The following is a 27,644-nucleotide window of genomic DNA, read 5'->3' as shown; positions in this document are numbered from 1 at the left end:
GAAATTAGTGTGAACAGCCAGAGGCCATTACATTGTTGTAATAATGTTAACTATGGTGGTTAAAAACAGCTTAAGGCAGCAACAGAAAAGGGAATAACTTTAAATGAGCGTCTATTGCTGTCAGGCTGGGCAAACCACTATAGCGTTAAAGTCTTGGACAACGATGTTGATTTTTGAATACTGATTGGTTAATAGAGAAACAGACAGACACATCTGTTAGGAGATGAGGGACAGGAAAAGTTAGGGGAAAAAGGAAGGTGTGGTGGAAGGAAGTTTTGAGTAGACAGTCAGGAGACAATACGCAGAAGTGTTTGCGGTATAGAGCAAAAAGGAATGTGAGTGACAGGAGATAAACTGATTGGTAGGAACACTTCCTTTTATTGTTTTGGAGGTGTGCTCCACAACCCAGATAATAGAGTATAAGACAGGGCACCATTTGTTACAGAACAAAGACTCCAGGTAAAACGTAGAAAACTCCAGTACCTTTGAGTTGTGCTTCCTTATTACGCTGGTTGTTACAATATTATATGAATTAATTTTGTAAATAATATATTATATTTTCTTTTGTAAATAAATATAACTATTCGCTAACCTACAGTATATCATTTTTAAAAATAGATGTTCGGTTATCCATCACGGCCTCAGTCCTGACCCCTGACAGATAATCAAGGTTTTACTGTATATACACATATATACAGCTAGAAATCTACAAAGGGAGAAAATGAATCACATATCTTACAATCATTTTTTTATTCCTGAGCTTCTGGATGTCCTTCTTTTAAAGCCCGCATTATGCAGTGATTTGAAAGCGTGCCTCTGACTCAGTTCATACCTAAACTTTGGACACGCTACGTCAACGAAACATTTGTCATAATAAAAAGTGACCAGCTAAATGAATTCCACAGAAATTAAACTCAGTATTCCCTGCAATTCAGTTCAACATGGAAAAAAGAAATACAGACGCATCAATTTATGGACATTTCCATTATAAGAGGTAATGACTCCACTTTGATCACAAGTGTTTATCGCAAAGAATGCTATGCAGACAAAATGTTACACTTTGGCAGCAATCACCCCTTATCGCATAAACACAGTTGTGTTAAGACATTCTTCAAAAAGATATACAAACACTGTAATACAAAGGAAACTAAAATGAATGAAGCACATTATCTGTTCTATCTGTTTACATCAAAGGCTACTCCAAAACATTTATCATTTTTTCCTACCTAATCTGACTTCTGGGACTACTACTCTGATCAAGATCTCACATTATAAGAAAAAATACACCTAAACTAGTACATACCATATTACAGATGCCATGGCCTTTGCTAGAGTCACAGTCACTTGGGCACACCACCAGAGAGCAATCAGGTCCAGCAAATCGATTTTTGCACACACAACGTCTATTCACACACTCCTGATTGGCTGAGCAGCCTGACTGGCAGCGGCTTACACGGTAGGTGGTGTTGAAGCCATGGGAGCCAGGCACATCTGTCACATTGGCCTCAAAATACACTGTTACAATACCTATGTAAAAAAGAGAGGAAAAAAAAAGAGAGAGACAAGATCATAAGAGTACATCTAACCAAAGAGCACCTTTATTGTTCTCTAGTTGAGTCTGAATCAACTGTTTGTTCAGGTTAAAAAACAAAAAAGTAAATACAGTAGATTGACATATTTTAGAAAGAGTAGAAGGGATTTCAAGATACCTGAAGAAGCTTCAATTGTTATGGGATCTGTCCTGCTGGTGCCACAAAAGACACCAATGAGATTGCGGTCAGAACGCACAACACCATTGTTGAGAAATTCAGGAAGTCCATCAAACACAAACAAGTAGTTATTCTGTTAAAAAAAACAGACCTTTAAGTACACAAAGAGTAAGTGAAAAACAAAACAAACAGACTGAAATTCTTATTCCAATTATGTAGGGATTGTTAGTTTGGAGCAGGGAATCTGGACAAAATGATGCTGCTCTTAAGTAATAATTTCACATAACTAGAGTATCATGTTTCAGCTGATCAAAATAACGTTAATATTAATATGGTTTACAAAAAGACAAAAAATGAATTTCTGCATGTGGATAACTCCTCTGAAGGTATACCAACTGAGGGTGCTAGTGATCCTCAGCTGCTGTGAAGTGTAGATTTTACCATAAACAGATCTCTAAAGATACATGTTTTTGTTACGAACATGTATTTGCTGAAAAGACCATAGCATCCTAGTAAACTACAGCTGAACTTCACATCTCCAGGGTGAATGAAGACATTCAGTTTTGTATTTAACTTAAAATCCACTATATCAAAGCATACCAAAGTCTCTCATAGCAACATCGATGCACTATATATTCACAGAATTAGTATTCTTCATCATACAAAGGGCTGGCATGGTGTTTTCTCTTTTTCTTGTGAGAGCATTTGTTGCATGACTTGTATTCAATGTGACTGTAATGTTACTAACTTTGTAAGCTGTGAGCATGAAAACATTTTTAGCCAGTCTAGCACTGTTACAATTACTGCATACTCGCATAATATGTTGCTTTGTGTACTGCAAAAATTAGCTGAATGGGTCTAATCATCCAGACTGTTTATTATTTTCTAGTTTAAAATGCGTCACTGCATACTTTATTAAATGACATAAAACACCATTGAAGTTCATACTCAAATACTAGATGTAACCAAGCTATTTATAACACTCTTTAAAGAATATGAAAAAATTGTTTTCTGATGTGGATACTTACTGTACAGTGTGTGTGTATGTCAGGTTGTATAGTGAGACTGATGCTTGGACATCGGCTTTCAATGGGACATGGTTCCAAGATGTTTGTGGTGGACAACACCCACAGACAGTATGATAGGCCCTGCTCAGAAACAGTCATTCCCTTTGCTGAGCCCAGTGCTGAGGAAGTAATGCTTGATAGGAAGTTTCGTCCACTGCATTGCTGGTAACAGGTTCCATTATTCCTGGTCAGTAACACAAAAACATAAGTCCACTCAAATTCACAAAGTTCCTTAAATAGGTTACAAAACTCTCTAGAAAATAAAAAGTATGCATCTAAACAAAAATTCTCAGACCAAGTTAAAAAAGAAATGTGATGTGAAGGCGTATCCATACTTCTACTCAATTATGTTTATATGAATAAAATCTTGGCTAGCAGTTGCCATTAGAAACTTCTCCTGCCCCATACTTATCCTCCTTTAAAAAGCAGTCTGTCCCCCAACACTACCACTTCACTACCAAAGAAATTTAGAAATCAGGAAAATTTCCAGCTCTTGTACTAAAAAAAAATCACACATTTTATTATGTTCATGCTTGAAAGTTTCAGAACTCATTGCACACTTAAGAGATTTTTTTAACTTTATTTTCCCCGCTACAAAATACTAAATATTAAATTTTTTCTGTTACTAATTGATATGAAGTATAACTAACTACTCCATTTAAGTCTTTTGAAAGCAAATGTATGCAGAAATTGTGCATGTGCAAAGATAAGTGAAATAATTTGTAATTTGTAATAATTAGTGATTAAAAGACAAGAAATATATAGTGCTAGATACTCCTTCAATCATGTTATCAACGTTTGAGATAAGAGAATGGGGTTTACAATATACACAAAAAATAAATTAATATTTAAATTAAAGATTTCTGTTCTACCTTTCAGAAAAACCATGTACACTGTGTTAGGTATAGTTAATACATTTAGTAATTCTCTGCATAACAAAGTCACCTTGATAACTCTAACAATTCCATTCACTTATTTAAGCGATATATAGGATTCTATAAAAACAGTATGTTAAGAGACAGACATTAACTTGTATAGAATGAATTTTATACTTAACACATCATGTCCCACAACAGTACACAGCTTAAAACAACCCCCCCCCCCCCCCCCCCCCAATACCTTCCGATTTGAATAGTAGCAATACTTTAAAAATATTAATTAATACTTTAGAATATTAAATCGATACAGATTTCGATACAGGCTATATGATGTGGGCTGTTTTCTTACTTTGGGTAAATGCAACAAAAATGAAAGCGATAGCTGCATCTTTTTCAAATACCCAAGAGTTGGCAAGCCAGACTTTTTGTTATAAAAGGAGTGTTTAATAAAAAAAATGGAACAGAATTAATTTACTGAAATAAAGACAGACGATTTGACAAATTGCCGTAAATATAAAGTACAACTGCCATACGGTCTGGCATTGCCTATGTACCACTTATATAATGCCCACAAATGATTGAGATATAATTCAGGTACATATTACACTACTAAATAATTATTATTGCAAAATGTGTATGAAGTCACATCTCAGCTTCCTTTTAAAGTCACTGTATAATGTACTGCTTTGCATTACTTAAGCAAAGTAAATGAGACTTTCTCAATTAATTCTCAATGTGTAATGTTTCTTCAGCTGCTAAAACTGCACAGAAAAATGTGTACATTATTTATTTTTTCAATATAATGACAGACAAGAGCAACAAAGAATGAAAAAAGTAACATATTCTTACCTGGGGTCCCCATAATAACCTGCTACACACCTCTCACAGTACTCTCCCTCTGTAGACCCTTCACAGAAGCAAACTCCAGATGTTACATTACAGATACCCAATGACTCCAACCCATGTCCATTACATGCACACTGCTTGCAGCCTCCAGGGTCTAGAGCACTGCCAAAACTACCTGGCCAGCAGTGTTCACAATGCTCACCCATTGTCCAGCCTGGGAGAAAAAAAAAAAAGAGAAAAAAAATACACAACCTAGTAAAAGTATAATCCATAAGTGTAAAAAGATTTAAGTAACCACATTTAGATTGCAATGTGCATTGACGCATACCTAAACTAGATATTAATGCAAAAAGAATAACACCCTCTATTTACAGATAATGCAATAAGAATGTCAATAGCGAAGATTCAAAGTAAAAACAGCAGGATAGTCACCTGAAGAAGTTGTCAGGAAGAATAATAAACTAGCTACATAGATGAAAAATTGTATATAACATCACTGGCACTCAGAAAAGATGAAGTACATGTTAGAAAGAAATAGTACCTACCTTGACAGTGATCACAGAGGCCCAGGCCTGCCTGACAGGTACTGTGGAAATTGCAGCCGCAGTCTAGATCACACTCTATACCCGTCTGGTTAACAGAACTACTATTAGATGTCCATCCCAAATGACAGATGCACATGTAGTCAGGGGGACCACTGCATTCACCATGCATGCATTCATTGTAACAGCTAAGGAGGGAAATTTTAATAATCGTAAGATACTCTTAATTTTGAGCAGCATGGAAATAAGATATGGTCAGCTTTTAAACAGATAGATAGATAGATAGATAGATAGATAGATAGATAGATAGATAGATAGATAGATAGATAGATAGATAGATAGATAGATAGATAGATAGATAGATAGATAGATAGATAGATAGATAGATAGATACTTTAGGTGACGATCCAACTTTTTTGTTTAATTACCCACATTTTAAACAGAAACAGCCACATTCTTAAAAAACACTTTATCACCAGATATTGCTTGGATTATTGTTATTTGTTGTGAATATACAAGATTCCCTAATTTTCTTGTCTACATGGGGGCACCTTTCAGTTAGCAAATAACAGAGACCTTCTTAGACCATTTTCTGGCTAAATTTAAACGTAAAACTGGTAAAATAGTACATATGCTTGTTTGAAACTTAGTTAAGATGCATGTGACTATTTGTAAAACAGGCATCTTACGTTTTATTGCAGTGGGTGACACCATCTCCAGTGTAACCGCGGTTGCAGTGGCACTCAAAAGAATCCAATGTATTGTGACATGTTGCAAAGGCATGGCAAGAATGCATTCCTAATTGGCACTCATCAACATCTGGGCATGTTCGATATGACCAGAGTGATGGCTCTTCAGGAGGAAGACTAACAAATCTCTCAGAAACAGCAACTGAGCAGTTTGGGTAGTGTGAATCCTTGAGGCCAGAAAAGTCACCATGTAAGCAGCTAGAAAGAAAAGGACAAGAGAGAGAAATTATATAAATTAATAGTAATTTCACAGCCATGGTTATTATTCCTATTGACAGCAATGCAAATAACAGGAACTTCAAAGAAGAGAAAAGGAAGAGAGATCAAACACTTTGTAATTTAACAGGACAGGTAATGTACCAATTATTAAAATTATTATTATTTTTTTTTTACATTTGTTTTGATATTAGAATTGAAGTAATAAGAAACAATAAAGGGAATTTTTCAGTGAAAAGAACAGAGAAACAAGTGAGAAATGTTGAGTGAATGATAGGAGGTTCTTTGTTGCAATTAATTTACAACTTTTGGTATAAAACTTAACATAGTAAGTACAATATTGTATGTAATTATTTAAAATTATGCATTCTTAATGTTGTGCCCATTGATCATAATTCATATTACTAGTGTTTTGTAGCTGCTGAAAGTTATATGTAGTTCTATGGTGATATTAATGACTTAGTCAAGAACTCTTCATGTTGATAGGAGACAGGTATATACTAGGCAAGAGTGAAACTGAACTGCATTTCCCTCCTGACATACTTCACAGCTGCTTTCAGGACTACAAACCTTATTTTCATCTTATCTCTAGCTAACACATACATGGACGTGGACGTGTGTGTGTGTGAGCGTGCGTGTGTGTGTGCATGTTATGAAAAGGTGTTGCCTTATCATTGATTTTATTGTACCTGCCCAGTGTAGGATTGGCCTCATTTCCACACCAGCCACATTCAAAGTTCTGCAAACAGTCTCGACAGGTGACATATCGAGAACAGTCCATGCACTGCGGCACTGAATGAACACTTAAAAAGAGGAAAATGGTAAATGCTTACTTAAAGAAAATTGACAGGATGTGCAGTATCATAACGTGATTAAAATTTAAGGAATATTTTGACCTTGTAAAAATATCATAAATAACACTGGAAATCAGATGAGCTTATTATTATTTGTGCAATACACATGAAGAATTTTTAATAATACCCATAAATGTGTTGTGCTAAAAAGTAAATAATTCAGAGCAGGAGTCAGCAAATATGGTTCTGGAGGGCCACAATTAGATCTCAATCATTTGCCAATAGCAGAGCTTATTTAATTTTATGGCTTCTTCAAATTTTCATTTTGCCAGGGTATATCATTTTATATTGTAGATGTGTTTCTTTCCCAAATATACCACCCAAATTGATCTGTAGCCTGCAGTAGATTAGTAATTCTTAGTCTTCAACTTATGCTTTCCAATATTTTATTAAACAGTTAGTTCTCCATGAAAAATTACAGGTGTAAATGGAAACAGAAACAAATTAGATGAAGAACTTCTCTGATCCCCAAAAGGCATGCAAAAAGACGATTTCCCCTTGTGGATTAATAACGTATATTATTATCATTCCTGTTAACATGAAGCCATGAATACAGCTGTTCAAGACTACAATAAGAAATTAAAGGTGAGGAATCTTAACAAGCAAGACTACTAAAATAAAGCATACAAATGTTGTTTCAGCAATATGTGCTTCAACAGCAATAAATGACTTCTCATTTAAATAATGGGATAAAACAAAAAGCTGCAGCTACTCTGGCCCTCCAGGGCAGACTTTGCAGACACCAGATTTAGAGGGAAATTAATAAAAAAAAAAAAAAAAAAAAAAAAAATTCTGGGATTTAAAATAAGTTAAGAAACAAGAAATCACTTACCTATCATACCAGTCACGGCATTCTCCAAAAGGATACTTTGTTAAATATGCTGCAAAGAAGAAACAGGCCTGTGCCGACTCGCACCAAGCACACTGACTAGAATTTGAAAGGCATTCTCCACAGGTGCTTCGCCTAGAATAAATATTTCGGTACAAATCAGGATATATAGTTGTTACAATAGAGCTACTCTTACAAAGCTGAAAATTAATCTTGAATTCTGTATGCTTCAGGACAGACATTATTGAGAGTTGGGAAATTGATGAATTTGATCAAATTTTTAGGGCAGTAATAATAAAACAAATGGGAAAAGAAAACACTTTTTGCTTACTGGTTGCACAATGTTGGGCAGCCAACGGGAGAACGAATGGATCCTGCAATGCGACCCCTTCGACTACAGAGAAAGTCTCCTTTCTTGTTGCTATTAATTTGCCATTCACAGAATTGGTCCTTCACAGCAAAGAGATGGAACAGGGTTAACACAGGAAAAAATCAGGAGTTGTTGATTATAAAGTTTCACCTGTACAATACATGGTATACATTTTTAAAACATTGAAGCCATTGGAAATCTTCATCTTCACTGATTTTTTTTTATTGTAACAAAACATTCCATAATTTACTTTAGAAAAATGCACTAAGAATATTATAACCAGCAAAATACCGTATATATGTAAAACATTAATTTATTTGATAAAGTGTTGCATAGATATAGATAGATAGATAGATAGATAGATAGATAGATAGATAGATAGATAGATAGATAGATAGATAGATAGATAGATAGATAGATACTTTATTAATCCCAAGGGGACATTCACATACTCCAGCAGCAGCATACTGATACAAAAAACAATATTAAAGAGTAATAAAAATTTAGGTAAAAACAGACAATAACTTTGAATAATGTTAACGTTTACCCCCCCACCCCCACCCCGGCTGGAATTGAAGAGTCGCATAGTTTGGGAGAGGAGCAATCTCCTCAGTCTGTCAGCAGTATAACACTGAGATTACTATTCTGACATTTGTGACTGTGTTTTTCTTTATATATGTTCAATTTTCAAATTGATATGTTGGTTTTAAGCAGTATTTTCAATGTTTAGTGTTACAATTTATAGTCAAGTATTTTTTTATTGTAATCTTGTTCCTCACGCGCATCATTTAATGGACTACATACAGATAATGAGGCTGGTGCCATATGGAATATTTGGATCAAATAAACAAGCACACTACTCATCAATGCATACAATTCCAGTACAACTGTTAACAATATGAGTCCCCACCACCACCGACAGGTGTTATGCAAACCACCTATCTGTAGATACACATTGTTACCTGTCAGTGACAATGGTGTCAATGTAACTTTTTTTCTCCTCATGTTATGGGAACTATTTTCCAAGGTTATTATTTTTTTAACCAAGGGCACTATTTAGCAAATCATATTACTGCAGAAGTTAGTAATAAAGCCTTTTTAGAACATATGTACATACACAAATGTCTGCATTTGGGTTTACATTAAAACTTGAAAAAAACATTAAATGCATTACTTTAATGAGAAAATAACCTAAAAAGAAATTGTTCAACTTTCAAGTTTTCAGACATTAATTACATTTTTCATATACCGTATTGTAAACAGTATTTTCTCTCCTTTGCTTGGAAAAATACTTGAAAATGTTGGGGCTGTTTCAGTAAGTTTAACCCTATATGTTTAAAAGCAAAAGTAAGAAATTTAACCACTTCTTTATTTCAATTATGAAGTGTGATATTGAGTGTTATGCTGAATAATCACCATTGGTTTTGTAACCTGCTAAGGACAGAGGCAAGGAACACATTGATTCTAAAGCAAATGGTAGACAGTTTAATGATTCAATATACCGTATTGCAAAGTTGTCATAACTCACCTTAGTGCAGGACTCACAGTCCCGGTAATCTTCACATAGCATGCAGTTAGCAGGAGATAAGATAAACTGTAGCGTTCCATCAGCACACTGGGTGGTGTTGCCATGTGAGTCAATGCGTTGAAGGCAAGTACTGCTATGTGGACACCAGCCACAGGACTGATCAGCAAGGCAGGCAAGGCAGGATCGGTATGAAGAGCAGGAATCTGAACTAAATGGTTCCAAAAACAGGAAAGAAATCTCCTGCAGACAAATGATATGTTAAAAAATGTTGTCCAAGAAAAGACAAGAAAAAGTGACATTAGTGATACAAAGTTTAACTTGACACGAAAGAAGATCAAATGACCCTTTAAATTACATTCCTGCAATTCGCATTTACATAAAGGTACTAAAGTACCAAGTGCTTAAGTAAAGCGCATAAGATTACACAAGACCAGCAATAACTACCCATTCTGTGAAACATTTTGATTTCTGCTAATTACTTTTGCTTTTCTTTGCTCTTTTATGGGAGACAGTTAGTTCAATATTTTTGAAGTTGTGTTGTGAAAACTTGTTCAGGATCCCAATCCTCTCTTTTTTACATCTCACATGGAGAGGCTAGTCACAAACTTGGGCCCTCCAAGTCAGTAAGCCATCGCCTACCCAGCTGAGCAATAGGAGAACTCCTTTAGTGCTGTGGTAAAGCAGGCTACTGAGCAATTCAAAAGGCCTGTGTTGTCCTCCTGTTGTTGTCTCAGGGAGGATAGGTAGCAAAGTGAGGAAGAGGCACATGAAAGGGAAGAGCAAGCAGAGCAGCAGCTTAGAATGAACGACCTATTATGTAAGATGCAATCTTGTAGTTAGGAACCAGACTGACCATTGGGCACTGTGGCCAAGAAGGTTGCTATGTAATCCAGTAAGCCGAGTTTGAGCCCTAATTCTACCATCTCAGGAAACAAACAAGCTGTTGACTGGGGTATTTTTTTTACAACAATGACATGCTGAAATGTTCTCCAGATGCTATACTTAAGTAAAGGTGTATTCAGTAATTTTATAAAAATCCCCAAATTAGTTGACCTTCAAAACATACAACTTAACAGAAGAGATTCAGCCTTTATTATAACAAATTTATTTTTACTTTTTCCACTGCTATTACAAAAATAGTTAACACTTTACTATTGGGTTAGCTGACCTAAAAATATACCTGTTAAAGCCAAATACAGTTAAAGTAGGCAGATATGCTTGAGACACCCTTTATCAATTTCTGCAAAGTCATGTTGGATGGGATGGCCTTGGACTGTCTTGAGAGAAAAAAAATGAAGGTGGCAAAAAGGATGATATTCTTACTATAAGATTGAGTTAATCTGGATCACACTTTATGCAAACAATGTTAGACATTACTGAAGCTTTTGTTGATACTTGCATCTAGGGTTGTACAGTAATCCCTCGTTATATCGCGCTTCGCCTTTCGGGGCTGTTCGCACACCTAGACGATACGGACGCTCGTCTAAAAATGCTGAAAGATTATCTTCACGTTGCTATCTTTTGTGCAGCTGCTTCCTGAAACGACATGCTTCGCATACTTAAAAGCTTGAAGGGCACGTATTGATTTTTGATTGAAAAACAAACTCTGTCTCTCTCTCTCTTTGTCTGCTCCTGACGGAGGGGTTGTGAGCTGCCGCCTTCAACAGCTTTGTGCCGTGGTGCTTAGCATACTTAAAAGCCAAACAGCCCTATTGATTTGTTTGCTTTTCTCTCTATCTCTGTGACAATCACTGCTCCTGACACGCACTCCTTTGAAGAGGAAGATATGTTTGCATTCTTTTAATTGTGAGACGGAACTGTCATCTCTGTCTTGTCATGGAGCACAGTTTAAACTTTTGAAAAAGAGACAAATGTTTGAATAAAGTTCCTGTCTCTCTACAACCTCCTGTGTTTCTGCGCAAATCTGTGACCCAAGCATGACAATATAAAAAAAACCATATAAACATATGGTTACTACTTCGCGGATTTTCTTATTTTGCGGGTGGCTCTGGAACGCAACCCCCGCGATGCAGGAGAGATTACAAGCATGACAATATAAAAATAACCATATAAACATATGGTTTCTACTTCGCGGATTTTCTTATTTTGCGGGTGGCTCTGGAACGCAACCCCCGCGACGGAGGAGGGATTACTGTACTATTTTTGTGAACATGCCTAATGATCTGTAATACTAATATTTTATGTATTTATGTTGCAACCCATATGCACTCCATAATAGTTGTAATATTGCTGAATATTGAGATAAAAATGAAAACTTGGATGTGAGATATCAAATTTTGCCAAGGATTTGTATTTTCAACAAAAAAAAAAAAAATCAGTTAGATACTGTAGCTTATAATAAATTATACATGTGGCATTGCTTAATGTGATCAGTCCTTTAACTTGTATCAGTATAAAGGTTTAAAAGCATCAATGTTCAAAGTCTAAATATTGTATTAACATTATTAATGCTTGATACCTGGACATGAACACACTGCTTAAGTATGCATGGTCAATTAATGCATAAAATTAAGTGTGTTGCTTGCAATGTCCATATCACACATCAGCAGGTTAGAAAATGGATGAATTGATGTATAAAATTACTCATTAGGTTTACTCTTAAAGTGTGAAGAGAAACAAAGTTTGTGAAGAAACATGAATACTTGCAATATGAAAAAAATAGTAAGGATTACAATACTATTTATATAATATTCATGGTTAAAAAGAGGTTTCACTGTAATTTCAAATGAGGATAGCGGACAAAAGGGCCACCAAATCAATATCAATATCTTGGTTTGTAATGCACAAAATTAACCAGACAGTCAGTGGAATCCGTTAATATCATAATTTTAATTCAGGACGCAATATGAAATGTTAAAAATATTTTTGCAACATAGACTGTTTAAGTTTTTTCTTTTTTTAGTGCTTTAAGCCAATAGAGATGTAACTTTTAGAGTAAATGAAGCTGTTCCATTTTTTTTCTCCCCACATTTTAGTTATTCTATTTAAACAGTATCCAAGGTACCTGTCACAGACAGATAACATAATAATTAGAAAAATATTTGGTATCTCTTGCCCTACGGGTACCTTCAGCGCCTTTCCTCCATTTTTGTGTGTGTGACTCTTTACCCGGCACTCCCTATCTTGAGCTCGGTCCTGTTCCTCTAATTACTTGGAAGCACTTTCTTGCCTCCTGCCTGGTTTTACACCTGCTGTCTTTGAGGGCGACTCACTCTGTGTGGATCATACACCATTACTTCTCCACAGGTGTCTCACACTCTCACTTCCTATTTCGTCACATCAGCAAAACCAAACTGACCAATCATACCAAAGCCAAACTGATTGCTCTAAGAAACTGGATACACAGACCTCAGCTTTTATTATATAATAGACTGCTTTTCATATGTTAGGAAACATAGCAACTTTTTGTTTCAAAGCAGAAAAATCTAATTGACAAAGATATTAAAAACTTACACTGCCTCCAAGTACACTAGTCCGGTTCCAAGTGAGGGTTAGTTCACTTGTTTGGCCATTGCCTGAATTATTGAGGTATCCTTCAACCTGGATTGCATACTTGTTACCACGATCTAGAGCTTGGAACAGGCGCTCCCCATTTGGCCTCTGTAGGAGCCGAGAAATCTTTTCTTGCTGTACTGTCCATCGGCCCAACTCTTCCGTCTATAAAGAAAACAGCTGTTAAGAAATTGCAATCTACATGGTTTAAATACAAAAGAAACATGACTACAAAAAAATCACCACATGAATTTCATTATATACATTGACTTTGTCTGCTTAAAATCTACTTGTATTTACTTCAAGCTCACTCCTAAATCTGCTATCAGCCTGCCACAGCAGATGCCAAGTAAAACATTTGTTGTAATGAGAACAGCTCTCTAGTTTTCTTTGTTTCTTAAATTCTTTGTTATGCATTACATAACATACTGTATAACTTGTCACATACAGATTATACACTTGGAACAACTTTATGATTTTCATTCTGTATAAAAATAAAATCAACCACCATGCAAGACACCAAATCTTCTCATTTCAATAAACATTACAATATTAAAGGATAAGTCCAGAATTTTTTCAGTTGAAGTTATTTTGTCACAATCGTAATTTTTATAATTTTAACGAACACCTAGCTTATTCAATAGTTTTGATATGGTGCTCAAGGGGCATGGTTCCAAATGTAAAAACAAAAGTTACCAAACACATCCAGTTTGAAACAGCAAAGTTTTTAGTTTAAGAAAATGTGCCTCCCTCATTTCTGAGGCATACTCATGACAATAAAAGTAAATGGGAAATAATACTATAACATAATAATAATTATTATTATTAATAAAATTAATAATAGTTGTATTACATATTCATGGTACTATTTTCTTTGAGGTAAAGAGGTTTCATGTTCACTTGTCTACTCAAAGCAGCCATCATGGGTGGAGTTTTACATTTTCCACAGGTACACCTCAAATATGCCAAAATTGAACAAACTTGCTGTAGCTTCAGACTGCATATTATTCTCCATCCCTCTCTGGAACCCTATTCCTTTAACAGTTATGTCCTGCCACGGCTTGTAACAAACAATACTCTGTACAATAGTACAGAAACAAAGCTGCTAGTATGCCAAAAACTCTTCTGATTTGAGTACACATCTGCTGCCCAACCATTGTGACTGTACATGATTCAAAATATTCATCTTCATATTTATAGATATTTTTTCTTTCTGCCATATGTATTCAAATTATATTTTTACATGCACATACTGAATTACTGAGACAGAACCTCATATACTATCAATTTCCACATTGTTTCATTGTCTTCTCAAATGTGTGTTAGCACCAAGTAAACTGACTACTATTTTCATATATTTACAGGTCTGCACACAGCATGCTACTTCCTGACTTTGTGCTATTGTTTCTTTACTTCAAATGAAAATTGGTGTAGGCTATGTACTAACACTGAGCTGCATGAAAAAATTCTGTAATGCCATTCCCATTTTATATTAGATTTTATTTTACCTCACTGAAATCATAAACCACTGAACCTTTGGGTGTGCAATACACCAGAAGAAGCAAGACACCAGTCTTGTATAATTTCTACTGCAGTTCAGCTCATCAGAAAGTCGCCAATGTTATTTGTTCTTCAGATGTAGCATGGCATATACTGGTACAACTGCAGAGATGAAAGTCCACATAGACTACAACTTACTATAATTAAATTTGTATGTTCACATGCAGTTAAGTAGTGTATAGCCCTCTTGTCCTAAAATGGATGATGCGACTGAATTTATATAAATGTGTGTATTGCAGAAAATGCATCCTATAATAATAATCAAGGACAGTAGAATCAGATACTTTTGTTAAAATTTCTGTTTTGTTTTGTGACTCAACCTATAAGGGAAGGGGCAAGTGAATATCTGTATAGGGAGGGAAAAGCTGTGCATACTAAAGGAGCCTAAAAGAGTGCAAAGAACAACGTCACAGGTAGGATGACGACTTGGACTCTGCAAAGGAAAGAAGGAATCAGGTAGTGCTGGGTGGTATACCAGTTCATACCAAAAAACGTTTTTTATTTTTTTATGATATGGATTTTTCTTATACCGCAACACTAGTTTAAATAGCCTAAACAACGTTCATAATGTGGCGCAGTGGGAAAATGTTTAATCCACTTAAACCTTTTTCACTGCTGCACCGCTAAACACACATGAGACGGAGTACATGCATTAGTGGAGGTACTGAACAGTGAAAATGGACAGAAAACATTCCAAAACTGAAGTTGTAGCAGATGATAAAGTTGAACATGATGACACAGAAGAACTTTTGCCGAAAAAAGGAGCCGTGTCTGTTGTCTGGTTTTAAAAGGTTGGATGTAGACCATTATGTTTAAATGTGTGAATACTGTTTCTATACTACTGGATAATACTGCAAGCCAAAAAGTTGTACTTGTTTTATTTTTTTTCAATACTGTGTAATGTACCTGGATATGGTATAATAGTGTGATGACATGTTGACTTTATTCTCGACATTTCCACTGTAATCTCAACGCTTATGATGAGAATAAAGTCAACATTTTGTTTTTATTCTCGCCATGTCGACTTTATTCTTGTTATTTGTCATTAAAGTAGAACATCGTAAACTAAACTTCATATTAAAATGAATATTTAATTTACTAGATTTTCTCAATCCCCATCGTAAGTTATGTAGCACATTAAAAGCTTTGTGTTAAGTGTTCCCCGAGCCATGTTAATCTCTACGTGCTTCTTAAACTGACTTCCTCTTGCACTAAGAGGAGGCGCAGGCAGCAATCACCACACAGAATACATTAATTTCATGATATTCCTGCTCCCTGAACATTTAGAATGCTAAGATAAATACTTGGTATCATTTTCATGATGAAATGCATTAAAGCATGTATTAATCATGTGAGGGCACAGTGGCATGGAGGTTGCACTGCTGCCTCGCAGCAAGGGGGTCCTGGGTGTTCCCTGCCTTGAATTTGAATGCTTTTCTGGTGGGTTTACTCCACGTGCTTCAATTTCCTTTCAAAGTCATGTAGGATGTGGGGTTTTGTTATGCTATATTGACTCTGCTAGTGTACAGTATGTATTGCTCATATTCACCCAGCGATGTAATGACGCCCGTTCAAGATTTGCTCCTGCCTCGCACACAATGATTACTGGGATGGGTGCAACCCTGAATGGATGGCATAATTAAACATGTATAATGAAGATTATTTTAAAGTTCACAAAGACATTTATCATGTGGTGATTGGTTATGTGGAAAAAGAAAAAAGGAAGGATAGGAACTAGGGGTTTGGTGCATCAGACAGAGACAGCACGCATGCAATAAAGAAAGCCTGCTCAGAAGAACATCCATTGAATTCTGTGTTCGTGTCTCCGACCACCAGATCATGAACCTAACATTTAAACAATATTCAAGTTAAACCTGTGCGATATCCATTCATACAACCAGTTTTTTTGGAGCCTTGTCACACCTGCCATAATGTTCTCTACACTGAATGTACACCTGGGGACCCCTTACTGTGAGGGAGCAGCACTACCGCCACACCGTGCATGTTTAATACCTGCTTTAATGCATTTCATCATGAAAATTATATCAAGTATTTATCTTGGCATTCTAAATTTCCAGAGAACAGGAATATAATGAAGTGAATGGATTCTGTGTGGCGATCGCTACCTGTGCCTCCTCTTAGTGCAGAGGAAGTCATTTTAAGAAGCACGTGGCAATTAACAACTGGGTCGGGGAACACTCAACACAAAGCATTTAATGTGCTACATTAACTTATGACGGGGTTTGAGAAAATCTAATAAATTAAACATTGATTTTAGGATGAAGTTCAGTTTACGACATTCTACTTTAATGACAAAATAAACTATGAGATGTCACACACGTGCACATGGGAGGCAGCTAAAGGGCTTGAGTAAGGGCAATTCCAAGTCATACCGGGATGTGGCAGAGTGCACTGACTCTTTTTCTCCCTTTCCTGTAGACCACTCACGGGAGATCCCACCTGGCCCTGTTGACGTCACTTCCAGGACTGAGCCTATGGAAGGAAATCTTGCCGGCTCCGGCCCTTGTGATGTCACGTCCGGGCTCGAACCTATGGCTGAAGACCTTCATGAGCCCGACCCCTTTGACCTCACTTCCTGTCTTCCCCTTTAAAAGCCTCCACCTTTTCCCTATTCCCTCAGTTCTGTTTTGGACTCGGTTGTGTGCACATCAGTGCTGTACTCACTTAAAACGACTTTTGCAGCCAGGAAACCAATTATACGGGTGGCTGCCCCAAACCTTTTTATGACACTGAGTTGAGTTTGTGACAGAGAATAAAATAGAAATGTCGACTTTAATCTCGACACAAACGGTGAGAATAAAGTGGAAATGTCGACTTTAATCTTGACATACGCATCAAGATTAAAGTGGAAATGTCAAGAATAAAGTCAACATGTCGACTTTATTCTCAACATATAGTTTTATTTTCTTCACTGTGTTCGTATTTTTTTTTCTTCACCGTTTCCCAAATACGCTTTCATAGGGCCATACCACAAATAGCAAGTTGCAGTTTTATTATTTATGTATATAGCTTAGCTTGAAACAAGTTCCATATTAATGCAGTTTGCCTTAATGATGGTTCAGTTGGTAAAGATGTCATCACCAAGTTGCACTTGTTTTATTTTATTTAATTTTTAATGGTGAATACTGTGTAATGTACCTGGGCCTGATGTCGTGAAATAATAGTATTATTACTGGAAGTTGCACTATTATTTATTTTACTGTTATTATTTATTAGTTTAAACATTATGCAATTTAATGATGGTAAAGTTGTTTTACTACGAAAAAACCGTATATCCGTCCCACCTTAAATAGCTTTGCACCTCTCCATCAGCGTCTTTTGTCCTGTAAATGTGTATCCCCCACCGCTGCACAGTTTTCTCAGCTCAAGTCTGTTTACCTGCATGTCAGTTGCTTGGAGTTGTACACAGTGAGAAGTCAAGCAAAATTACACCTTTTATAAATACTACTAGCCATGTGCGCCCAACTATGTTGCGCGTGTTAAAGTTGTCTGTGAAGGGCTCCCTGTTTAAACGCGGCTTCCAGTCGTGAACTGGGCCCTTCGTCGCACAGCATTATGATTTTTTATAAGGGAAACAAAATTACAAAAGAAAACCCTTGGACATTGATTCGATAGGAACGGCCTACTTGGAATCACTGTCCGAACAGTAATTATGTGGTGGTGTAGGAGCATTTCTGCTTCTCTCCGTTCACAGTCCGTCTCGTTTTCACGACGCTGTCGTTTCCTCTCACGATCTCTTCTCAATCTTTCTCCAATCTCGCAGGTTGCTCTGTGGCAATCCAAAGAGTAAGGCAATATACACGGAGCAATGGTTATAAAAGGGGGACACATGGGTATCCAGGCTCTTTAAAGCATAATTAGGAATCACTTCACTGACATGTGAGCAAGCCACGGTACAACTGTGAGACGCGCAGTACTCGTCGGCTACAACGTAACAATAATAATTTCTGGAACGTGCTGTTATGTTGTCATTCATTTTACCCACTGTCTTTCTTTCAATCATATGTTACGTTGGCACGTACCTTTTATCTTCAGCAATCTCATTCTCTAACCAGGCCTCAGGAGCTAACCAGCGTAACACTGTCCACCACCCCTTTCGTTACTCCGGCACATTGTTGACATCCATGAGTAACAACAACGTACTAAACTGGAAGGTGGTCTACGCATGCATGGAATTTGCGGACAAACAAAGATCAAGATCCAAATGAAGATTATATATAAAGATTAGTTCATTTAAAGCACAACAATTTGTTTAGTTTGAATGTCTGTGTTTTGAGGTGTGACTGGAGTACTACAGTCTTCAGTAGTATAAGCCTGGAGGAGATTCTTAATGCAATGCCTATGTTTTAGCTGTCTCTCTACTGCCATCTAGTGCTTCTTCTTCTAATTCATTCGCGGACAAACAAAGATCAAGATCCAAATGAAGATTATATATAGAGATATCGTTATTTGCAATATATGCATTTCATGTGTGTTCTGTGTCTACAACAATCTATGTACAGTAAACACATCGTTAAAACAGAAACGTTTCTCATGTTTTAGTAATAATTGACAAAACATATACATGAAGTGTATAATGTGTTAAGCCTGAATTCCAAATATCAAATAAACACTTTCACAAAAGGTACAAATATAACAGAACAAGTGCGCTTCTATTCAAGAATATAACTGCACAAAAAGAACCTGCGTTAGGGTGCGACATTGACACGTATTTGCTACAACATCTTCAGTGGCACAACGGTATTAACTGTTGACTGGTAATCAAAACTTCACTGGTTCGACCCCGGACGAGTCCGTTTTGAGAAGTGAGCTGCTCTTATTCTTACTATTTTAGAATAAAAACATACATTTGATTTCAGTCTGTAACAGCCAGTGTAAATGTATGAAACTTGTAAAGGTTAGCTTTGTTTTTTTTCTATTCAGTTTTATTCTCTCAGTCGCGTTCACGATCCCACCCTCCCCTTCCCATCTAACACTGCTGTTTTCACATAAAGACGTGCTATAAATAAAGGTAAGTAAGTAAATAACAATAAATCTGGCTCTTATATATAAGTACAGCAACGGCAGCTTCCACCTGCAGCTGATGATCAAGATGATTGATGAAAATTATATGCTACAGGACAAACACCCCAAGGGCTGAAAAGCTGCCACAGGAGGAGGCAAACATTGAGGTGAAACACATAGGCTTGCTTCTTTTTTTTCATTCCTAAAACAATAAGTATGCTGTTTTACAATATGTGTACAATCTCAAGATGCAGATCAATAGTTAATTACTTTCATAGCTTGAAAATGGAAGTATTTGGTAAGCTTTAAGGTTTTTTCCATATTTGAAGTCATGCCCCTCAATTCCATTTTAAAATGCAAAAAAGGGTCAGGTCTAGTCAGGTTGGGATGCATGCACCCACCACATGATGAAAAAAGCTTGGGATCCTGGTTGGCAACCCCACAGGCAGCCACATGTTCCAGCCCCACCCTCCGGAATTGACCTTCTATCTGTTGCAGCCAGGTGTTACGTGGGCATCCCACTGGCCTGGTCCAGCTGACTGGGTCCTCAACAATGAGGATCCTACAAGCCGGATCACCCTAGGGGAATCGCGCCACATGGCTGCAGTGCCGTAACTGACGCTTCCTCACAATGCAAGTAATGTGCCTCATTTGGAACTCCATTAGCAACTGTGCATTCGACACAAAGTCAAACCAGCGGTTGCATTCGACACAAAGTCAAACCAGCAGTACCCAAGGATTCTCCGAAGAGACACAGTACCGAAAGATTCCAGTCTTCATCTCAAGACACTAGATAATGTTCATGTCTCGCAACCAAAACAGAAAGCACCAGGACTCTAAAGACTTGGACCTTTATCCTTTACCAAAAATATTGGGAGTGCCACTCCCCTTTCCAGTGACCTCATTACCCCCATGCTCTCGCAATCCGTCTACTGACTTAGAAAGAGTCATCAGAAAAATGAATGTCACTGCCGAGGTAAGTAAACCTCTCAACAAGGTCGACATTCTCCCCGCAGACAGACACACTACTGATGGCTGTGCCCAAGAGGTCATTAAAGGCCTGGATCTTTAGTTTATATCCAGAACACTTGCAAGCCCAGACACTCAGACTCCTCACTCATTCTCTCGAGAGCCCCAATCAGAGCCTCCATTGACTCTGCAAACATCACAGCATCGCTGGCAAAGTCAAGATCAGTGAATAACTCTTCACCAAATGCCTCACAGCCGCTGGACCCCACAATGCTACCCAATACCTACTCCATGCAACTGTGGTCCTATTATCCAGCTTGACTACTCATAAAAGATCAGAAATATTTTCTGCTGTCAAAGTTTTCAGTTAATTATGACAAAATGATTAGAAAACAAAATGTGTATAGTTTGCATTATTTTACTTTTTTTATATGGTTAGTCTTTTCTCCATCTTTTTAACCAAAATAAACTGCAAATGCAATACAAAGTTTTTTTTTTTACCAATTCAGTAGAGTTGGGTCCCTTGGCAATCTTCCCCACAACATACAATCGCTGAATACGTGCCCACACTGACACAATATCCCAGGGTCCAGCATTGTTCCAAAGTGGGTGAATGAAACCTTTAAAAGCAAGGGTGACATCCATCTCTGTAGAGGGGTTCAGTGTAATAGAAGTGCTCCGTACAATTGACACCTTTAAAGGAACCAGATTAGATTTTAATTAGTTAATTCTGCTTCCCTAGTAATTCCAAATGCAAGATACAGTCTTTGAACAAGATTACACAAAGTAATGAAAAACCATTAAAATCAAAATGTCAAGACATTCAACTATATTGCCCAACTTAGTGCACAAGTGAAATAAACATTTGCTTAATGTCCTATGACAGATTTTCATTTTTGTATAAGATCTGCATTTTTTTTTTAATTTAAAGTCAAGAAATAAGGAAAAGGGACAGATTAATTAATTCCTCCACTTTCAAGACCAAATAACAAAAGTACATTTAAAAAATGTAGTAATATAAAGAAGGGAAGGAATAATTAGGTATCTAATTAACCTTAAATCTCAACATCAAACCTAACTTCAAAGGGATTTGTATTTTAGATTAACAGTTCTGAAATAATAGTATATAAGGGGAAAAAATCCCTAAACTTAATTTTGTAACACACCTTGTCAGGCTGAGAGTCATTGCGTGGGTTCTGGTAAGTGAGAAGGTGGATCCCAGGGGTGAAGTTATCTCTTTGACACTCCTCCAGAGAGGTAATGAAGCGAGTCTTCTGACCCCACCAACCATAGGCTCCTGAAATTGGGTCTACTTTGCATGAATTAAACTCTACAAGACACACAGAGATTGTTTAGTTAATTAATGAGAATTGTATCACATATGTGCACATCCAAATATCAGGCTAAATTAAATGTTCCCATAATGAACTTTATATATAATGTTGAAAAATAGCAAGAAGATACCCTAACTTTAACTATCTAAATTTCCCCTTGAATGTTAACAAAGTATAAATCAAATTTAAAAAATGGTTTTGTCACATGTCTAATTAAAACTAAAAATGTCTATAAAGACTAGGGATGCACCGATACCGAAACGGGTATCTGGTATCGGCCTCGATACCACATTTTCTAAAGTACTCGTACTCGTTAAAAGTCCCCCGATACCGGGGACCGATACCACGGTCTGAGAAATGTCTATGTTTGAGCGGCGTGTAAGGGGTTAATCACAGGCAGCGAGTGCCCGCCCCCAGGCCCCGACTGCAGCTCAGAGCGGGGAGAAGGCAAGGTGAGGCGAGACATGTCAGCCATGTGGAACTATTTCAAAGTGAATGAAGACGACAAAACAAAGGCGGACTGCAAATTGTGCTCAGCGAAATTGTCCAGAGGAGGCTCAAAAGGTAGCGCATTTAACACAAGTAATTTAATCAAGCACCTAAAATCCCAACACGACAACTAGTACAAAGAGTTTACCCACGCTTCTAAACCAACACAACCCACGCTGCAGCAAACTCTTGCAAGACGAGAGAAAATGTCCACAGACAATCCACGTGCTTTGAAAATAACACAGGCAATTATCGAGTACATTGCATTGAGTGACCAGCCACTCTCGGAGGTAGAAAATGTGGGATTCCTGCGTCTCCTCCATGTTCTGGAGCCCAGATATGATATCCCAAGCTGCCGCTACATGACTGACACGGAGCTGCCTAAACTACACGACTCCGTGTAAAAACATATCCACAGCCTACTGCAAGCCTCCTCTGCATTTAGTTTCACCACGGATATTTGGACAAGCAGTGTTAGCCCCGTGTCGCTAATTAGCCTAACCTCCCAGTGGATAGACGAGAGTTTCTTGTTTTTTTTGTTAAATTATATGACTAAAACTGTTACCTGTAAATTTAAATCATGTTTTTATTAAGTACTCGGTATCGGCAAGTACTCGGTATCAGCGAGTACTGAAATGCAAGTACTCGTACTCGTTTTCCAAAAAAGTGGTATCGGTGCATCCCTAATAAAGACTATCACATTTTTACCTGAAACTGGAGCACAGGACTCATTCTGAACACACCATCCAAATGTGTTTGGTGCTTGAGGCAGAGATTCACCATGTCCGCTGAATATAAGGCAAGACTGACAGTCAGGTAGGAAGCGAGCAAGGCCCAAGCAAAAAGTATTACCACACTGTAAGTAAAATAAAGAAATATATTAGCCATATTTCTAGAAATACCCCAAAAGCATTACCTTTCTGACTGACCACAGTTTCTTTCTTGTTAGCAGCAGAGTTAAACAGAACTATAAAATTAATTGCTGTGGTAACACTTCTATTAGGGTATTTTGGACCTATACTTGATTTTTGCAACAAGATCATTTTTTCTTTATAAAACATAAACAGCATGCTCCCATTATAAAGTTAATTTTTGAGAAAACCATACTACAACACAGTTCTGTGCAATATACATATAAATTGCAGTTACAACAGATTTACTTTCCAGCCCAGTTAGGGACTATATGGAGTTTAACCATCTCTCTGTGCATTTTTGTTTTATCTTGGTACTCCAGTTTTCTCCTATATCCCAAATAGTTGTAGTTAGGTTAAATAGACTGGAATTTGACACTGTAAGAGTGAGGCAGAGTTCAGGTGTGTTTATGATTGTGCCCGGCACAACGATGGATTCTGTTCTCACATAATATAATCCTATGACAGAAACAGCTTAGAAACACCGAAACACACAGTATATACCGGGGTAAGCAAAAGAAGGTTTACAGTAGTTTGTATGGAAAGAGACATGTAGGTTATGATTATTTAATTATCTTTACAAACTCAATAACTTTATTAATTTTATTAACTCAAAAGAATGACAATGGCACGTGACACTTAGGTACAATCTCGTAAATGCTCAAATTGCCAGGCTTCATTATTTACACACTAGGGGGCTCCGCCCCCTGCTCGCTTCGCTCGCCAACCCCTGGCGTTGGGACATGAGAAAGAGTCAGATGTATGAATTAGATATAGAATAGTGTGCAGCTTTGGATGATGCCCATAGAAATAACAAATAGAGTGTTTGTCATATATTAATGTTTTATTGGAATATTTCTTTGTATACAACATTAGTAGTAAAGATGGTGTCTTGTCCTTGAATGAGTCTTCCTTGGCATGGATTATTTATAATTTTAACTTTAACGTCAGATGAACGGCGAACACGTGAGAAGGCAACATAAAGTTGTCCATGTCCAAAAACGGGTTCAGAGAGGTAGATGCCAACCTTGTCCATGGTTTGTCCTTGTGATTTGTTGATGGTCATGGCAAATGCAGGTTTAATGGGGAACTGTCGGCGTTTCAATGTAAAAGGTAATTCTAGCTCAGAACTTGTAAGGTCAATTCTAGGAATGAGAACAGTATTGTTAGCATGTGATCCTGTAAGAACTGTCGCTTGAATAACATTGCGTGTCATGGTGTTGACGACTAACCGTGTGCCATTGCATAAACCCTGTTTTGTGTTAAGGTTTCTTAATAGCATGATTATTGTTCCGTTTTTAAGGGCAAGGTCGTGTTGTGGTAATCCGGCAGGGTTAATAGTGTTCAAATATTCTAAGGGGAAATTTATATGTTCATTGTCGTCATCAGAGTCAACTTTGTCTGAGCTTAGAAAGATCTGTGTCTCTCCAGGAAGTAATGAAATGACTTGGTTATTAATGTGATTAACATTAATATTTTTTGGACATAATATAGTGCGTTGTGTTAACAGGGGTATTTGGTCTAATGTGATTGCTGTTCCAAATATCTCTTTTACTAAGTTGTCTGAGATAAAGGATTGTGGAATGGAAATAATATCTGGGTGAAGTCCATCTGTATTTGTGAGTGTACCATTTCCCAGTTGTATTAGCCAACCGTTATATTCTGGATCTGGACATCGCATGTTTTGTACCAACTGTATTGTTTTAAAGCAATGCCAATTGTCTGCGTATTTTAAGGTGGACTGAACAATAGCTGAGCGCATGGCATGTGGAACAATAGCTAAGCATTGTCTAAAATCTCCTCCTAATAAAAGAACTTTTCCTCCAAAGGGAATATCATTATTCATCAACGTTTGTAGAAGTTTATCAATGGTGTTGAGTAAGTGACTGGATGCCATTGTACATTCATCAATAATTATCAGTTTTGCAAGACGGATGTCTCGGGCATTGCTACTGTGAATGTTCATAGTGGATACTGATGTCTCTGTGATTGGGACCGGTATTTTGAATATTGAGTGACATGTACGACCATTTATTAACAGATTTGCTGCCACTCCGGAGGATCGCAGTCACTGTTAATATGTTTCCTTTTCTGCAGTTGAACGGTTAATAGTGCTTTATTGTAAGGAGATCCACCTATGCTGACACCTATGCTGTCTAGTGTGAAGGTGTTGACGTTCACTTTAGAATATGTGGCTTTGGGTGTCACTTCTTATGGATGTGTGTGTGTGTGTGGGGGGGGGGGGGGGGGGGGGTGAGGATTGTTGTTGCGCGAGCGTCTTCTTTCTTTTTGTGTTCCTGTGTCTTGTTTGAATCCCCCTCTTTGTGTGTGTCCCGTCCGTTGCTTGTAGGGTCTGTGGGGTGGGCTTCACTCGCCAACCCCTGGTGTTGGGAATGACAAAGAGCGTGATGTATGAATGAGATATAGAATAGTGTGACGGTGTAGATGATGCAAATAGAAATCAAACAATAAAGTGTGTGGCACAGTATAAAGGTTTATTTGAATATTTTTGTGTACACGCCGTTTAAGTGTAAAAGGTAATTCCAGCTCAGAACTTGTAAGGTCATTTAAGATGGTTATTGTTGTGATCAGAGTCAAGTTTGTCAGAGCTTAGAAAGAGTTGTGTCTCTCCAGGAAGTAATGGAATGACTTGGGTATTTATGTTTTCCACAGTAATATTTTTTGGACATAATATAGTGCGTTGTGTTAAAAGGGGCATTTGGTCTAATGAGATTGCTGTTCCAAATGTCTCTGTAACTAAGTCGTCGCAGATAAAGGCTTGAGGAATTGTAATAATATGTGGCTGAAGTCCATCTGTATTGGTGAGTGTACCATCTCTCAGTTGTAATAAGCAATTGTTATGATCTGGTTCTGGACATCGTATCTTTTTTACTAACTGTATCTTTTGAAAGTAATGCCAATTGTTTGCGTATTTTAAGGTGCACTGAACAATAGCTGAGTGCATGGCATCTGGAAGAATAGCTAATCACTGTCTAAAATCTCCTCCTCATAAAAGTACCTTTCCTCCAAATCGAATATTATTATTCATAAACGTTTGTAGAAGTTTATGAATGGTGTTGAGTAAGTGACTTCATGTCATTGAACATTCATCAATAAACAACATTTTTTCAAGACGGATGTCACGTGCAGTGCCACCGTTAATGTTCATAGTGGATACCGATTTGTAGAATCTAATGCAGTCGATAAAGATTTAACTTTCAGGTACATCGTCAGTTATAAGCTTCTGTAGATATTCAGTATATGAATGTAAAGAAGGCAGTCTAATTTGACCCTTTTGACAACAACGTGTAAATGTATAACTTGTATTGCCAGTTGTTTCTTCAGGGAAGTGAACTGAATGACAATGATTGCAAATGACATTCATTAATCCGAATGAATTTTCCTGGTGTATGTTTTCCTTGTGCCGTTTGAGAGGCGCGTTGTTGCATGTGTAGTATTTGGGACGTGTTGTTTTGGAGCTGTAATCGATTTGCCTGTGCTGTGTGAGAAGCCCGTTGTAGCCTTCGCTGCCATTAACGTATGTCTGAGACGGGAGGTGTTTCGTTTTGAATCCGTGCCTGTTGCGATGCAACACTTTGATTGATAGATTGCGTAATGTGGATCTAGGTTGTGCATATTTGCGTTGTTGATTTGTTTCAGGGTGCACTGTTCCAATGCGATGCAGTATTTGTGCACATATGCGAAAGCAGTATGGTCCATTGCCTTTTGGTGGCCTGATATTTACTCCGGTATATGCAAAAGCAAATGAACTATTGTAGGATCTAACGCAGTTCATAAAGTTTTTACTTTCAGGTACATCGTTAGTTAGAAGCTTTAGTTGAGCTTTGCGTTTTTGGAGTCGAGACATTTTTTCTTATGGATGTGTGGGGGGGATCGTTGTTGCGCGAGCGTTTTGTTTCTTTTTGTGTCCCTGTGTCTTGTTTGAATCCCCCTCTTTGTGTGTGTCCCGTCCCTTGCTTGTAGGGTCTGTGGGGTGGTTTTGTGTTCTTTTTTTTGGTCTTCCATGGGCTTGTTGAATCCCCCTCTTGGCGTGTGTCCCGTCCCGTGCCTGTAGGGTGGGGGGGGGGGGGGGGGGGGGGGGGGGGATATGGTCGTGCGCTCGTCTGTTCTTTTTTTTTTGTGTGTTTAGTTTCGTGTGCAATGTGTTTCGTGCTTTCCCCTCGTTTGAGTACTCTTTAATGTTTTTTTTCCTTATTTTGGTGCTTGTTGAGCCTCATTTTTGTGACTCCTTTCT

General features: G+C 37.4%; 1 protein-coding gene across 1 annotated transcript in view; it reads right to left on the bottom strand.

Annotated features, from left to right (window-relative positions):
- Positions 1–27,644, bottom strand: part of megf8 (multiple EGF-like-domains 8) — a 115,638-nt gene that overhangs the window by 40,132 nt on the left and 47,862 nt on the right. Inside the window, exons 13-26 of the mRNA XM_051920590.1 lie at positions 23,187–23,334; positions 21,822–21,985; positions 21,157–21,348; positions 13,063–13,266; positions 9,589–9,828; positions 8,022–8,140; positions 7,694–7,825; positions 6,697–6,810; positions 5,732–5,989; positions 5,046–5,230; positions 4,504–4,714; positions 2,738–2,960; positions 1,710–1,842; positions 1,304–1,527 (exon numbers count right to left, since the gene is read on the bottom strand). Coding sequence (XP_051776550.1) covers positions 1,304–1,527; positions 1,710–1,842; positions 2,738–2,960; positions 4,504–4,714; positions 5,046–5,230; positions 5,732–5,989; positions 6,697–6,810; positions 7,694–7,825; positions 8,022–8,140; positions 9,589–9,828; positions 13,063–13,266; positions 21,157–21,348; positions 21,822–21,985; positions 23,187–23,334 — 2,547 coding nt within the window. The remainder of the gene's footprint in view (positions 1–1,303; positions 1,528–1,709; positions 1,843–2,737; positions 2,961–4,503; positions 4,715–5,045; positions 5,231–5,731; positions 5,990–6,696; positions 6,811–7,693; positions 7,826–8,021; positions 8,141–9,588; positions 9,829–13,062; positions 13,267–21,156; positions 21,349–21,821; positions 21,986–23,186; positions 23,335–27,644) is intronic.

The sequence above is a fragment of the Erpetoichthys calabaricus genome, chromosome 17 (assembly GCF_900747795.2).
Source record: "Erpetoichthys calabaricus chromosome 17, fErpCal1.3, whole genome shotgun sequence".
In the NCBI taxonomy this organism is placed as follows: domain Eukaryota; kingdom Metazoa; phylum Chordata; class Cladistia; order Polypteriformes; family Polypteridae; genus Erpetoichthys; species Erpetoichthys calabaricus.
The sequence above is the reverse complement of the archived record's forward strand: the minus strand, read 5'-3'. Positions and strand labels throughout refer to the sequence as shown.